The sequence below is a fragment of the Podarcis muralis genome, chromosome 14 (assembly GCF_964188315.1).
Source record: "Podarcis muralis chromosome 14, rPodMur119.hap1.1, whole genome shotgun sequence".
NCBI lineage: Eukaryota > Metazoa > Chordata > Lepidosauria > Squamata > Lacertidae > Podarcis > Podarcis muralis.
The window spans coordinates 5,033,343-5,049,728 of NC_135668.1; the positions used below are offsets into that span (position 1 = coordinate 5,033,343).

The 16,386-nt window shown below is 46.2% G+C and overlaps 1 protein-coding gene across 5 annotated transcripts in view; it reads right to left on the bottom strand.

Moving 5' to 3' along the window:
- Positions 1-205: 205 nt before the first annotated feature.
- DAPK2 (death associated protein kinase 2) overlaps positions 206-16,386 on the bottom strand; it is a 57,670-nt gene continuing 41,489 nt past the window's right edge. For 3 of the 5 annotated variants that reach the window (XM_028706383.2, XM_028706384.2, XM_028706385.2), the window contains 3 exons: positions 14,050-14,202; positions 11,943-11,988; positions 8,673-10,281 (listed from right to left, as the gene is read on the bottom strand). In XM_028706383.2, the coding sequence (XP_028562216.2) occupies positions 9,631-10,281; positions 11,943-11,988; positions 14,050-14,202 (850 nt within the window). In that variant the 3' untranslated portion in view covers positions 8,673-9,630. Of the gene's footprint in view, positions 4,197-5,962; positions 6,047-7,532; positions 7,623-8,672; positions 10,282-11,942; positions 11,989-14,049; positions 14,203-16,386 lie in introns of those variants that run through there. The other 2 variants (XM_077919041.1, XM_028706387.2) reach the window with 1 other exon arrangement.

The following is a 16,386-nucleotide window of genomic DNA, read 5'->3' on the forward strand; positions in this document are numbered from 1 at the left end:
GTTACACCGAACATGCTATGTTAGTCCCTAGCCAATTCAGAACCCTAGCTCAGTGGTAGAGCACCAGCAGAAGCTTCCGAGTCTAATTCATATTAAGCATCTCTGGTTTAAAAAAAGATCCAGGGCCAAGGTGATGGAAAAGACCCTCCTCTGCCCACGATCCCTGTGGAGAGTTGCCGCCAATCACGAGGAGACAATGCTGGGCTAGATGGATGAATATTCTGACCTTTAATAAGGCACCATTGAGCAGGTTTTAAACAAAGGTTGCAATTTTTAACTGCAAAATGCACATTTTGTAATAAGTCAAAGCTTTCCACTGCCTCAAATCCAGAGATCGAAGGCAGTTTGTAAACTTTACATTGGAAACGGTTCAAACATTTCCCATTACTGCAATGAGCTAAACTCCTTTGCAATGCAGATTGCATTGATTTGGTTTATGTAGCTGCTGAATGCTGAATGATCTCCCATACAATTAATCTCAAGTGAAGCTACGCATGTTAAAATCACTGATGCAGGGGATCAAGATTACGGTGCCAAGCTTAATGTAATACCGTGCACACAATTTCCCCTTTCTGCATTATGACCAGCTGAACATAGCAAACCTGAGCTTTATTTCCTGCATTATCTATCCTTTAAGTGTCCTTTGCAGATGGAAGTAGGTGCAGTTGTTCTATGTTAGTAGGAGTGAACAACTGCAACTTGCTTCCATGGAGTGGATGAGCCCCAGAATTCCTGAATCTTCTGCAAATCAGTTCTTTTTTTTAACCTTCTGTATATTCTTCAATATGTACTACAGATCTAATGCCCAAATACAGTACAGTGGAACCACTACTTACGCACGTAATCAGTTCCAGAGGTCCGTCCATAAGTCGATCCGGGTTGCTGGTAGAAGCGCCGTTCTGCGCAGGCGCATTCGGCGGCAGCGCACTTCTGCATGTGTGCAAACGGCAGAAGCCGCTTCTGCGTGTGCAAGAATCACAGCAAATCCAGTATTTACTTCCAGGTTTGCTGCGGTTGCAACTTGGATCGGGCCCAAGTAGAGGCGGTCGTAAGTAGAGGTTCTACTGTATCAAGTTTAGAATTTTTAACTCATTATCTCCTAACAAAGCAAATATGTAACTGTTTTATTCTGAAAAATGTTCCTCAGGATAAGTGGGGTGGTACATTTTGGTATACAGCTGAACACAACATGAGAAAAGCAGGTATTGAGGGGCTGCTCAATAGGTACAAATGTTGCAATGTGATGATATTGGATTGGGGGGGGAAACTGTGCCTCGAGGACAAAAGGAATGGCAGCTTCAAAACGGAAGAGCAGGCAAGGAAAAGAGCGGAAGTTGCCCTCAAACATTTAACTCACTGGTGTTTTGTCTTTGGTGATGCAAAGGAGAGGACAATCCCAACAAACGTACATTGGAATTTTTTGCAACACACACAAAAAATGAAAAACAAAAACACAGCATACATCATAGTGAATATCAAAACCCAAAATACAAGTGCATAAGCAAAATGCTGACCATAATGAGGTTTGAAAATATATACCCACACACAACCCTTAAGTAAAAAACATGGAGATCTGGGCCAAACATGGAGATACAGGGCCAAAGGACCACAGGGCCAAAGGACCACAAGGTAGTATAAAAGCACAGCAGAGTGATTTTTCAACATGATACAACTAACTTAACTGAATAGTACATTTCCAAAATAATATTGAATATGTTGGTGGAAACAGCAGTATGGCTTATAACTCACTAGGAGCAAAGTACTGTTCCCCCTTTTCCCTTTAATAATATATGAAAAGACATGTAAAGCTGTCCCAGCAGGCTTTTCTTCATTCCAGGCAGGTGATGAAGGCAGGGAAGAAGAAGGAAGAGGAGGAGAAACCAAGAATTAGGAACATAAATTTTGAGACCAGAGCCTCCATAGGCCTATCCCAACAGGACTCAGGAAGCAGAAACATGTGGTGGATGGGATGAAATATATTGGAATGGAATAAATCACACAGGGGAGGGGGAAGAACATCAGGAATTACAGCACAAGTTTGACCACCTTGACTTGAAATCTCCATAGTTTGCCCTTCCTTTTTTCCTAGAAACCAGGATGCTTTTTCCCTGAGGTGGGTTCCTCTCAGATCAGGTAATCCCGGCATAATAGGTGCATGACAATGTTAAAGAATCCGCTCTCCAAATGGCAAATGCAAAATGTGAAAACTTTGCAAAGAGACTTAGGCATGTCTCTGGTTGTGCAGGAGCTGATGTTTAGGCGTGTCAGGAATTCACTTGACCAAACAATGGTATATATGTCTACTTCAGAAGCAAATCTCTTTGTGTTTAAATAGGGCTTAGTCCCCAGTAACTGTGTCCAGGATGGCAACCTAGGCTTTGGTTTAGGGCCATCACAGGGGAAAACAGGGTTATTGTGCCTTTAACAGCTGTATCTCTGCCAGCAGAACGAATCTGATTTTCCATAGTAAGCATGAGGTTGGCTAGAGCAGGGGAGGGGGAGCAGCAGTATTGACTGCACTCTCAAACTTTTGAATTATGCCTGCTGCCCACGGCAACCATGTTTGGCCTGCAATCTCCACCTGCCGCAGGGCAGCCATTTTGTGACTCTCTCTAAATCTGAAATGTGCCCCCTTGCTGAAAACATTCCTTTTAGACAAACCTACCTAGATGCTTTACAAGGGACGTGGGTGGCGCTGTAGTCTAAACCACAGAGCCTAGGGCTTGCCAATCAGAAGGTTGGTGGTTCGAATCCCCGCAACTGGGTGAGCTCCCGTTGCTCGGTCCCTGCTCCTGCCAACCTAGCAGTTCAAAAGCACGTCAAAGTGCAAGTAGATAAATAGGTACCGCTCCGGTGGGAAGGTAAACGGCGTTTCTGTGCGCTGCTCTTCGCCAGAAGCGGCTTAGTCTTGCTGGCCACATGACCCGGAAGCTGTACGCCGGCTCCCTCGGCCAATAAAGCGAGATGAGCGCCACAACCCCAGAGTTGGCCATGACTGGACCTAACGGTCAGGGGTCCCTTTACCTTTACCTAGATGCTTAGAAAGTTGAGGTCATTTTAATCTGTTTCAGTATTTTTTAACTTTTTGTATGTTTTTAAAGTAGGGCTATTCATTTTTCTAGATTTTGCTGTTTGCTCAAACCATTTTGAGGGTTTTCTTTTAACAACCAAGCAGTTTATAAATGTTGTGAAATAAATAAATAAATTGGTGGCTGCTCCCCTCAGGGCTAAGGTGTCCTGCTATGGGGGGGGTGGCCAGAAGAGCCCAGGGGTGCCATTGACTAAGTCGCTTTGATCCTTGAGAGGGGCAAGGCAGGGGAGGCAGGATGTGTTTGCAGAAGGACGATGCAGCAGGTGCCAAGGAAAGGAGGCTTCTTCCTCTAGCCTTCGCCAGGAGATGAGGGCGGGTGCCCAATCACTACATTAAACTGATTAGAATCAAATGTTTGCCAAATGCACCCAACTCTGCAGGAAAATAGAGACTGGTGGGAAATGTAGCTCATCAAAAAGGAACACCCTGCAGCCTGCTTTTGCTCTTCCTGTTCGCTGCCCTTGATGGAAACAATCTCTTGTCTCTTTGCAAGAAAGATCTGGGGGCTGGGTTGCCCTCAAGGGCTTCGAAGAAGAAGGGGGAGATTGCTCTCACCTACACAGCACCCAAGATCAGCTGGCTCCCTGGGGGGCACCTGGAATGGACACCATTCCTACCTTATCGTCCTCCTCCTGCTCCAACACCTCAGTTTCCTGCCCAGCTCTTTCCCCTGGATCACCAGCTCTGCACACACTTCTCTTACTTGTTATTTGCAGTTAAAATAATGGAGTCTATTTTTTTCCTCTAGAAATGACACCTCGTATCCCACAGTCCACTCCTATCTTGGCTTGTATATGACAATTTATAGTGCACCAAACGCGTCTGGGACTTCATTGTGGCTTCTTCCTGCCTTTGGAGGATCCAGAGTCCCCAAGGGGCTGCACGAGTCTTTCTGGTCTGTGCTTGCATATACGTTGGGGGTAGAAAGAGCCCCCGAGACAAAGTGTTCAGTTGTGCAAGAGCTGCGCTGTTAGGCACTTGGAAATCTCAGTCCGACTCCCGTTTCTGTTTGGCGGAGTTAAGATATACTGCTCCTCCTCCTCAAGAGATGGTGAGGGGCCGGCCGGCTGGGAAGATCTTCCTCGTGGTCACTTTCACAATTGCGCTGGAACAAAGAAGAAACTAGGTGACATTTCAGGCAGGGCTCAGCATCTGCAGACTTTTCCTTGCCCCTCTTTTTATACACACACTTCTTATTCTTATTCTTATTCTTATTCTTATTCTTATATACAACCATCTGAGGAACACAGGGCAGTTCACAATATAAAATGACCTAACATAGTAATAAACCGTAACAATAACCCTGCCCGCCAAAAGAGGAACCAACACTCAGGGAGAGGAGCACCGGGCCACTCTGGGGGTGCTGGCATGGGGGGGGCATGCTCTCCCGCCGGGGCAGGTGGCGCAGCACATGTTTTTTGTGTGCCACCATCCCTGGATCCCAGCCTTGCAAGGCTAAGGGGGGGAAGCGACAACCTTGAGCCCTTTGATCCCAGCATTGTGCAAGGCTAGGATCGAGGGGTGCATGGCTGCCACCCCCCCCCCGCAGCCTTGCAAGGCTAGGATCTGGGGAGGGTGGCATGAGGAGGGTGCAACAGCCATGGCTGCCAGGGCTGGTGTTGCTCCAGCTCCAACAGGGGCTGGACAGGTGCAGTAGGGTCCGTTTGTCCTCGGCCCCTCACGCCGCCCCTGGCATGGGGGCATGTGCCTGGGTGCACCCACCCCCACCCAAGGCAACATGGAGACACGCTCCACTGCTGGGTGGGCAGACTTCTGGCTTGCATGATCAACTTTGTTTTTCTTTACAAAACCCAAGGTCCACCAAACAGAGAAGGTACAAAATAGTCACTCAAGGGGATGAGCATTGAATTGCAGATCCCGGTGCGTTTGCACACACGCTCAGCTCAGGAACCTCTCTCTCTCTCTCTCTCTCTCTCTCTCTCTCTCTCTCACACACACACACACACACACACACACACACACACACCCTACATCGGCTCCTTTTTCATCCCCGGTTGTCTTGATTTCCAGCAGCCTAATCTAGAAGGGAAAAAGCCTTCTCGTTACTATGGTTAAGCTACTGAGAGTGGAGAACTTTTGCTGCTCTTCTGCAAATCACTCCGTCATCTTCCAGCAGATCCCCACCTGTCTTCTGTCTGCTCCTGCACTGAACAACAAAGACGTTCCCAAGTGGGGAGATGGAGGGAGTGGGTGAGAGGTAACTCTTAAATGGCTCAGGAGCGCCATACCTCAAGGACTGCCTCTCCTCAGTCACCTGCGTGGGGGGCGCCTGTTTCGTGCCCCCTCAAAAGTCCATGCACGGGGCCACAGCCCCTCTGGCACCCCCCCACTATGCTCCTGTACCCCCCACCTGGAGAATCTAGAGCTCTGCTCAAAGCTCTTTAACTTTGCCTTGCATAGCTAACCGTGATGTTCAGGATGTGCAGCAGCAGTGCTGAGGTAGCATTTCTGTATTCCTCAGCATTCGCGAGAGAGCATGCCAATATCAACCTCTTGTTCCTCAGCCGCCCTGTCTTGGCTCTATTTCGGATGGCGCTCACCTCCTGATGTCATTATTAGGGGGAGCGATGGCTCTATGCAGCCTCCAGGCACAGGGACATTAGGCCCCTGAATGACAAATACTAAGAAGCAGCAACGGGAGAAGGGCTATTGCATTGCATAGGCGTCTCAGGGGTTGGTTGGTTGGCCAGCCAGCTGCTGAAGGAAGCAAAATGCTGAGCTAGGTGATCCTTTGCCTGATTGAACAGGGCTCTCCAGCAACATTTGGAAGGCATTGCCTTGGCTGCCCGTCCTCTGTCGCAAACAACTGGGCATGTCAACTTTCCACTTCCTTTGCCCCCATGTACTTACCAAGCTTTCATCTTGCATTAGGCGAACTTTTCTCACCAAGGTGCGAGATAAATGGTTGCACAGTGCAACAATACTGTAAGTAAGCTGGGGGAACAACAAGGATATTGCGGTTATACTCTTGAAAGGCAGAAGATGACCCTGCAGAGCCACTTATGGGATGTTCTCACAACCCCCAGTGCATTTTATGGGCACAACCAAGGGACATCTTCAAGAACTGCCCTGTCATCAGCCTCCAATACACAGGTGAGGTTTGGAAGCAGCACCAGGGAGGCCTTAAAAAGCTGCATGGGGGATTTAGTGAGCTAACAAAACCAGGAAAATGTTATACGTTAAAATGCAGCAATACAGAAAAGATTCAGCTGGACCCTATTGCCTCTGGTTGACCCAGTTCACTGTGAGCTCACCTGGGTCAGAAGGAGGCAGGTCTCAGTGCTCAAAGTGCTCAGTATAGCTGAAATGATTATTGGGGACTACATGGGGCTAACCCTTGAAGACAGTCTGAACTGGGACAGGCAGCTGTGTTCCTCAGCAATAAGAGAGGGTTGGGAAGCCACCCATCCGCTGCTCCTGAGAGCTGCCTACCTCTGTGGGGAAGGTGATCAGAGGCCAGAGGCGAGGAGTGGGCAGGATCAAAGCATGTACACACGCTATCTATCCTGTTCTGGTCATACTTCCCCCGAAGGAGCAGGTACACAGTGTCAAGGTGTTCCTGGATCCATTTTGGTCATTATAGGCTCAGCTTTGATAACAAGGAGTGCTTATTTCCTGCTCTGGCTGATTTGCCAGCCATGGCCATTCCTGGTTTGATGTAGCCTCCCATCTTGATTACTTAGGGACTACCCTTGGAGGCGCTTTGAAAACTTCAGCTCATGAAGAACAGGCCTGGTGAGAGCTGTAGTCCAACAAGATGTTCAGGAAGGGTGGCCTAGGCACCTATCCAAATGACGCATTACTCTATAGTGTGGTTTTATGTCGAGCTGCAAATTGTTTTACTGCAAACTGCTTGGAGAACTTTATCGATGGGTAGTCATATAAATTTAAAATAATAATAATCAACAGTGTTGATGTTAACAAGACCGGCCTGCACTTACTAGTTAGCTTTAAGAGAGAGAGAAGAAGGTTCTGGAGATAGTGCTGAAAGGTATAGTATATGTCACTTAAAAAAAAATAATGTTGTTTCTTTAAAATGGCGATGGAGAACCTGCGGCTCTCCAGAGATTGCTGGAGTAAACAACCACAATTTTTTGTTTGCTTTTGTTTTTGGTTTTGATGTCTTGTGTGTTTTGTTCTCTTTTTTCTTTTTATTGACTTGTATTGTTTAATTCCTTTTTTGTTTCTTTTTGTTTCTTTTTCTTTTTTTCCTCTGTAATTTTAAATTCTCAATAAATATCATTTTTTAAAAAATATAAAAAAAATATGGAGTAAACAACCACCAGCTCCAATGTCATTTGGAAGACCAAAGGCTGCCCATCCCTGCTTTAAAACAAAACAAAACAAAACAAAACAGAAGTCTTGCTTCTCTGTAGAGAGCACCACACCTGCATCAGCAACCACACTCCAAGTACTGTACCTTCCATCGCCTCCGGGCATATTGCTTTTTGAAGTTTTCCAAGTTAATGACTGACTCCCGCCTCACCAAGGCCTGGCATTTGTCCTTTGGCTGGGAAAGACAAGAGAGAACAAGGTCAGTGCTTCACAAAGCCTGGGCCATTAAATATACATTATGTGGGTTGTGCGCTTTAAGTACAGGGTGAGGGAGGGGCAATTGTGGTGCCATCCAGATGTTGCTGGACTTCAATTCCCATCCGTCCCAGGCAGCACGGCTAAGTATCAGGGAGCTGTAACTCAACAGCACCAGGCAGGCCACAGGCTCTCCACCCGGACCTCAAGTCTTTGACATTATCATCCTCTCTGAAGTTTGACAGTGATGAGACTGGCACAACCACGTGTAACAGCAATAAAATGGTGGCAAATAATTTACATCTTAGGACTTAGCTGGCTCCAATGGGACATCCAGTTATGCAGAATTCAGACAGGCCTCAGGGTACCTACCTTGTCTCACACGTGTGAGAGCTTCCAAGCATATTCAAAGCCGACCCACATGTCAGTTTGGAAGCTACTTTCTTCAAACCTTGGAAGAAGCTGGACTTGCTGGACTTTCCCTGGCTTGAACCCAAACCAGTACTTAGCACACCCCCTCCATCAAGTGACAGCCTCATCTTGCTGAGACCACCACTAGAAACAAATTAATAGGCAATGGGCAAACATTATTCACTCAACCAATCCTAGGGTGCAGGGTCTGGGACCATCACGAAAAGGTGAGTAAGGGGCAATATGACAGAACGGCAGAACATTATGCATGGGATGGCGAAAGTAGTTAGAGAATTCCATGCCTCCCACCCCACCAGTAATACTAGAATTCGTGGGCTGAGGCAGGGGTGGCCCCAAATTTGGATGGCTTTAAAAGAGGATTAGGCCAATTCATGGAGGATAAAACTATGATCTGCCTCCACAATCAGAGGCAGTAATGCTTCTGAATACCAGTTACTGGAAACCACAGGAGGAGAGAATGACTCTTGGGCTCAAATCCTGCTTGCGGGCATCTGGGTAGCTGCTCTGAGAAGGACCAGACGGGCCACTGGCCTCATCCAGCAAGCTCTTATTATGTTCTTTTGTGTAGCATACAGACAGATGGTGCTGCAAGTAACCACACTGTGTTAAATAAATATTTATTTTCTCTATAAGTGTGAAATTAGTTACACATTTGAGAAGATCATTGCTGCCCAGGCAATGCTCTTCTCTTTCAAAGGCAGAAACAAAAATGTGCATAATTCAATTATATCTCACTCCCCACTTCCACACTTTCTCCTTCTAATAATCTGAGTCAAAACAGCAACAAAAACAAAGTCTCAGGTTCCACAATAGGAGTCTTCAGTCATCTGGTTCCTTCACTGGACCATGTTCTTTGCTTGAGGTGGGGTAGAATGTCAAGTCTCTTGACAATGCCTTACGCATCACCCCAGTCAATAGCTGAGAGTAGAGTTGATTTTAGAGCTCTCCATTCACTCCGTAACACATTCACAATTCTGCTTTTCAACTGAAATGCCTGCTACTGTTTGAAGTAGACTGCGGTCAGGATTGCAGAGGGTGCTGTGGGCAAGAAAGAGCTTCTCCATCTGAATTCATCGCTATTAAAAGCACCAGTCATACTGAGTTTCAAATCAATGTATTCTTACTGCTGACTCTTTCACAGGACAGCAATAGAGGCTGTTAAGGATGCTTAACTATCTACAATCAGGTATTTAGGAGGTATCTCATGGTAACAGTAAGCTGCTTCCATCTTCTAAAGTACAATGACAGCAAAGGCTTTCACTTCTAAATGCAAAGTATGCTCCAAAAAGAGAACAGGGTGTTATTCAAAGGAATTTCAATTCATTTCTAACTGGCAAAATTCACAGCCTCCCTGTTAAAAAGGGTAAAACAATGGCAAGAGTTCATATGCCCTGTGTCGTGGCACATATATTTTCAGAGTTCAAAAAGCCAACTGCGACAGTGACTGTCAATTTTGTTTTTCAGAAATAAAGTGAACAAGTGGGGCTTCACCATTAGTATGCAGGAATCTTGAGGTGGCATGAATAGATAAATCTGAAACTCCATTTTAGACAGAGTTACTGACTTGACTTTGCAACACCTGGGTTCAAGGCAGCTAGGAATTCTTCACAGCAGGATCTATTTAGCAGCTCCCTAAGAGAGTCATTTATATCTTTGTTAAAGACGGAGCCAAAATTTCCAGTGATGTAGGCGTCGCTTCCATCTTCCAGCTGAGAGCTGCCTGTAAATTCCTGAATCCACTTGAGTTCTTCGGACAATTCCTTACTCAAGGACTCGTAATGTGACTGCCGGTCCATGTACTTGCTGGCAACCCCAGTGAGGCTGCTGCCCACAAGTCTGATGTCCTCCTGCAGGTGCTTCTTCAGAGATTCAATCTTGCGATACTCGTACTTCAGCTGGGAAAGTTCATGTCTCACGTTTTCATGTTCTTCTTTGTACCAAGCTTCTTTCTCGTTGTAGATGGAAACAAGGGCATCAATGTCCTCCTGCAAAGCATCATGGGACACAGCCAGAGCACTGAAGTTCTGCTCCATCCTGGAGATGTCTTCCACCACATAGGCAAAGCGCTCAAAGTTGATGTAGGTGTTGTTGGGTGGCATGCTGGAGTGGCACTTGATGGTGTACTCCTTCAGGCGCTTGGTCTTCAGTTGCTGGTTCTCAGCCCTTTTGCTTTCTGGGACCTTCGTTTCTTCCTTGGGCTGGTGAGTCTTCAGACAGAAGTAGTAGGGCATGGTTATTACTGATCCGCAGAATCATGCAAACTGCTTCTATAGACACCACAGCATCAACCACAACACAGCAGGCAAAAGGAAGGCAAACACACAACACAGATCCACGGTGCTGGGTGAAAACAGGATTCCTTCATGCGTGTCACAGACATTATTTTATTTTCACAAAAAAAAGGTTGGTGGAACAAAAACATCCCGGTGAGCACTATGACTGACTGCATGCTGGCATCTGTGCATTAACAGTTTCAAAAGTGGTCAATTTTTGTAAAAAATAGAAAATATTTCAGAAAATACACTATTGAGCATTCTCTCTCTCTCTCTGTGTGTGTGTGTGTGTGTGTGTGTGTGTGTGTGTGTGTACGTGTACTGGGGTCACCAAAGTCTGTAGCCCTCCTGGAAAGCAAGTTATGGGACAAAACAAACAGGTCCTTTCTAAGTGATTTCTGTGAAATGAGTGTGAGTGTTGTGTGGCTATTTTTCCTGTTACTGAGGAATGCTCCCTGTTGCCATTCGAAAGCAAGAGTGTCAGTGCGTTTGTGTGTATTTATATATATATATAATCAATATTGTGTGATCTCAACAATCAGAGCCAGAAGTACATGGCTGACCTCCCACAGTAAGCGTAAGGTTGATGGGGCTGGCCGTCTCTCTAATTTTGTGCTATGCCCCCCACAGCAGCTATTTGTGACTGGCGCCCCAGCACTCTCTCAAAATGTGCCCACTGATCCAAAAAGGTTGGTAGCCCTTGATTCATTGTGATGTGAAAAAAATCTTAAGAGTCCAGCACTCCAGATTCCAGCATGCAAAAACCAGCTGCATATATTCTATGTTACAATGGATGTCCAGCACTGAATGAATGTTTTGAGTTTCACCTGTAAATAATTGGCTATTCCAGATGAACTTAATGGATGCCCCATATTAATATCACATATCACTGTGTTCTCAATTATTCACAAAATTTGTCTGGGGTCTTCAACATTCAGATGTGAGTATTGGCACTGGGCAAATGTAGGACATCCACTGTATCTTCTACACAGCAGAACACCACAAACACAAAGAAAGACACAGAGAGGCGTGTGGTCCACTGGGTACTTCTAGGCTATAGCCACCCTTGAAAAGCTGTACAAATGCAATGGAGTGTCTTTTACAACCTCCTATAGATTTGAAGGTGGACTGGATGGAGCAAATTCATACCAGATAGAGCCCAGCCAAACACAGTTGGAATGTGGTTTATGTCTGTCCATGCAAACAGTAGGCAGATGTATCACCATCACACAACACATTCCATGACGGAAAATTGTATGCTTGTCAACACGCATCTCAGCATCGCATATTTTTTATCTCTTGCTTAAGATAAGAAAGCATTAAAAAAGGCAACATGTATTTTTATTTTGCAAAGATTCTGACAATGTTTGGCAAAAATTAATCTCCCTCCCCCAGTGAGGTTAAAACTGTGAGAAACCAAACTAGAAGGTCATTGTCATGCTGCCGTAATGTTTAAAATCAGATATGCAAAAGCAAATGAGAATTATGACAGGTGACATTTCAATGCCAAAATGCAGAACTCCATACAAAGCTCTGTCCAAATTAAAACACACCCCCTTCCCCTGTGACACCACATGCCCCACTGCCAGGCTTACCGTGATCCAGGGGTGAGTGAGAGCTTCTTGGATGGTGAGGCGTTTCCTACAAAGGGAGAAAATTTGTTAAGTAAGCAAGCCCCCCTTGCAGGGAAGAGCTGCTGGTCACAACTGTTCTTGAAGCGTGTCGCATACTGGCTGCAGAGACAGCCCTGTCCGTCTCCCTCTTTAAAAGCATCCTTAGTCTAAAGCTACCACAAGAGAGGTCAGAGGATGAGCTGAAGATGAAGGACACATGGAAAGAGAGCAGATCTGTGCCCGCGAACTGCCAGGATGGGAGGCCACCTGAGAAGAAGATGGGGAGCACTCTCTGGAGGAAGTGCCCTTGCGCTGTGGTTCTCAAGCACCCAACAACCAGCTGCCTGCTGGGGCACTTGAGACTTTGACAATTGGGCGTGACAACCCACTTGTCAATCATCTGGTGCCATAATGATGACGGTGATTGACAGGTGGGTTGCCCCATCCACCTGCCACAATTCGGCTCACAGAGGTGCTGACAGATAAGGATTTAGCCTGCTGGGCCAAAAGAGATCCCCATCCCCATCTCCTGCCCCTTTATAATGGTCCAGAAACTACTGTTGGCCTGGAACAGAGGCACAAGTTTATGAACTGGGACAATATTTCACTGTGCTCTCTAAGCAACATTGGCTCCCAGGTTCATTTCCAGACACAATTTACCTTCAAATTACATTTAAAAACATCTTGGGACTAGGTTACCTGAAAGACTGCCTTCTCCGATATGCACCCTGCCAAAGCTTAGCTCTCTTCCATAGGCTAGGTCCTGAGTGTCCCTGTGACACATGCAACCAGCCGGGAGGCAGCCTTTTGGATAGTGACCATTCCTCTCAGCTTATGGAACAATCTTCCCAGGGAGGCTTGCCTGGCGCCATCCTTGTGGTCATCTTGGCTCCAGAAGAGCTTTCTGCTCACCCAGCCCTTCTAAACAACTATGTAGTAGTTGTGGTTTTTAATTTTTGGGTTCAGTCTGCTTTGGGTCGCATTTTTTGTACTTAGGACATTTGTGGTTTCATAGTTAACTTCATATTTACATTTTCCCCTGCTATTTACTGTAAGCTGCCTGGATAAGTTTATGCCGTGAGGCATAAACCAATCAACCCAACCATGGTGGGCAGGACCAGGAAGCTGGAGGGCCTGCCTATACCTCAGCTTAATCCCTCCCGCCTCCTTTAATTTCCCCTCCTCCGTGCAGTTTACAGCTTTCGCAGCACTCCCCTCCAACTACTGCTGCCCCACACCTTCTCCTCCCTAAATCCACAGATACCCTTTCCTTTGAGGGTTAGAGTTATGATTTGGGGGGGGTTGCAGTTGTATTCTCAAAAATTAATAAACATATATTAAGAAAAAGAAAATGCAAATAGGAGAGCTACATTGATTACAATGTAAGATGCTAGACAGCATCTTAAAAAGCAGAGACATCACCTTGCCAACAAAGGTCCATATAATTAAAGCTCTGGTTTTCCCAGTAGTGATGTATGGAAGTGAGAGCTGGACCATAAATAAGGCTGATCGCCGAAGAATGGATGCTTTTGAATTATGGTGCTGGAGGAGACTCTTGAGAGTCCCATGGACTGCAAGATCAAACGCATCCATTCTTAAGGAAATCAGCCCTGAGTGCTCACTGGAAGGACAGATCGTGAAGCTGAGGCTCTAGTACTTTGGCCACCTCATGAGAAGAGAAGACTCCCTGGAAAAGACCCTGATGTTGGGAAAGATGGAGGGCACAAGGAGAAGGGGACGGCAGAGGATGAGATGGTGGGACAGTGTTCTCGAAGCTACAAACATGAGTCTGACCAAACTGTGGGAGGCAGTGGAGGACAGAAGTGCCTAGCATGCTCTGGTCAAGAGGGTCACGAAGAGGTGGTCACCACTAAACGACTAAACAACAGCACACTGATTACATAGGGAATCTGTGGGCTAAGGGAGCAGAAAGTGTGAGACAGCAGTAGTTGGAGAATTCACTGTGGAAGAGGGGGAATGAACTGAAGGCGGCACGAGGGGGTCACCATCCAAGCTAAGCCAAGGTATGGGTCAGCTCTGAGACTGGCCTTCCTCTCATCCTCCTCCTGTTGGGTCTTTTGGGGCTCACCGGGTATCTTTTACCAGAAGCTTCCGAATGAAATCTTTGGCGAGGTCACTGGTGTGGCTGAAGAACTCTTCGTCAAATTCATAGTTCACAGCTGTGATGTTAGCCAGTGTCTCCTGTTTGGTATCTCCAAGGAATGGCGAAGCCCCGCTAAGCCTAGAGGGACCATAGGGAGAGAGAAGGGTCATTAGCCTGCAGAGAAAAACAGGGGAAATTGGTCTCATTCCTGACCCCACAGCAGAGAATGCTATGCCTGCAGTTTTTCTGCCTGCTTTAAAACGGAAAATAGGGGTGGGACTGAATGGTGTATTGACAGCTTCTGAGAGGGCAGGCTGAGCCCATGAAGCTCTTAGAGGCAGACTCCATTGTGGATTAAATCTAGGGTCTTATGAAGAGCTACGAAATAGGAGACAGAATGATCTGATCTTATAGGGCACAAGACCCCGGGAATTTCTCCTGTGACATAAATGGGAGCTCCTCAAGAGCAAAACATGCGCTTGTGGGGCTCCCATTTATTATTGAGAGCCAGTGTGGTGCACTAGCTAGAGTGTCAAACTCGGGCCTGGGAGACCAGGGTTCAAATCCCTCCTCAGCCATGAAGCTCAGTGCATGACTTTGGGCCTAACCTACCTTCCAGGGTTGTTGTGAGGATAAAAGTGGAAAGAAGGAGAAGCATGTATGCAACCTTGAGCTCTCTGGTGGAAAGGCGGGATTTAAATGTAAAATTAAATATATAAAATAAATAATGGGGTTTCCACAGAAATAAATCACCAGGGGATTGTGCCCTATGTAAATTAGTGCCATTTGGACTTCCTATTTCAGGACAAAAATGTCTTGGGCTCCTCCTCCTACCCAAAATTCGCTCAAGACAAGGGGTAGGTAAGATGCCGTGAAATCCAATCCAGGAAGCCCCTGGTGCAGGGAGGAAGTTATTTTTCTGAAGGTTCAGCAGCTGGCCTTGTTTGCAAGGAAAGAAAGCCTGCCTGCCAATAATACAGAGGGTGATCAGCAGTCTTTATTTAGCCTGGGAGAGGAGCCTGGCTTCTCTCTCAAACGCCCTTCACTGTAAGCGACGTCCTTTGCTTACCTTCTTTTTTAAATAAAACGTGTCATCGCACTTTCTTGTCTGTCTTTGAAGAGGGATGCTGAGTTGTGAAATCAAGAGTCAGGGAGATGCTGCTCCTGTCCCAAGGGCTGAAACAGTCTCCCACTTCCAGGTCTGTAACAGTCACCTTCCATATTTAGGCTGTGCAGCTAAATGCTATTTATAGGGACAGACCTTAGCTCAGAGGTGGAGCGTCTGTTTTGCATGCAGAAGGTCTCAGGTTCAGGCCCCACAACATCTCCAGGTAGGTATGGGAACACCCCCTGCCTGAAACCCTGGAGAGCTGCTGCCAGTCAGTGTAGACAACACTGAGTGAGAGAAACCAATGGGTTGACTCAGTATAAGGCTGATTCCTACATCCCAACATGTTTGTGGCAGCATCTCCTGACCATAATGTAGGAATGTCCCTGTTACAGGAAAGGAGGTCATTGTGGAGGAGTGGACAGAGGCTTCTTCTGGAACCAGGGAGACCAACTCATTACTGAGGAGGGGGATGCTTAACCCTTCCCCACTGACTCATATTCTCACTCTGCATCAATACAGAGCTTTGAAAACATTCTCAATAATTCGGAAGGATTTTTGTGCTGGTCGGTGTAATTAATGGGATTCTATTTTACTTTCTGCATTGCAATGCATTATTTCCAGGGGCATAATTGAAGTTATGCACTATTTTGCATAGAACCGAGCTGTTGTTACACTTAAAAAACAAAACTGCCCAGCATTTGAGATTTTGGAAGACTTTATGGTATATAAAGTTGGTCTTATTTCTGGTCAGTTGTCCATAATAAACTGGTGTGGATGACGCTATCATAATTCTTCTTCTTTACTTTATGTGCTGTTTTACTGCAGTTGCTTTTGTGCATCACTTTTTTCTGATTATGTAATTTGCTTTGTAGGGTAGGCCAGTCTCGGTATCTGCATATTGCAGCTGAATGAGGCAGAGAGACAGACACGTGGTTCACCTAAGGTCTCAGGGCTTCACGGCAGAGGCAAGATTTGAGCTGAGGACTTTCTTACCACTACCCAGTAGTTCTATTTGACCAGTAGTTCTATTTGAGCAAGGTTTTTTTTTTTTTTTTGTGTGTGTGTGTGTGTGTTGGGAGATGATAGGAAAACACCCAGGAAAAGACTAGACACCGGGGACACACAACTTCATTGAGACTGAGGAGCATTCCAACAACACAGACCCTCTTTGTTTGCTTTCTGCAGACTCCCCCACAGTGACTTTGCACAAA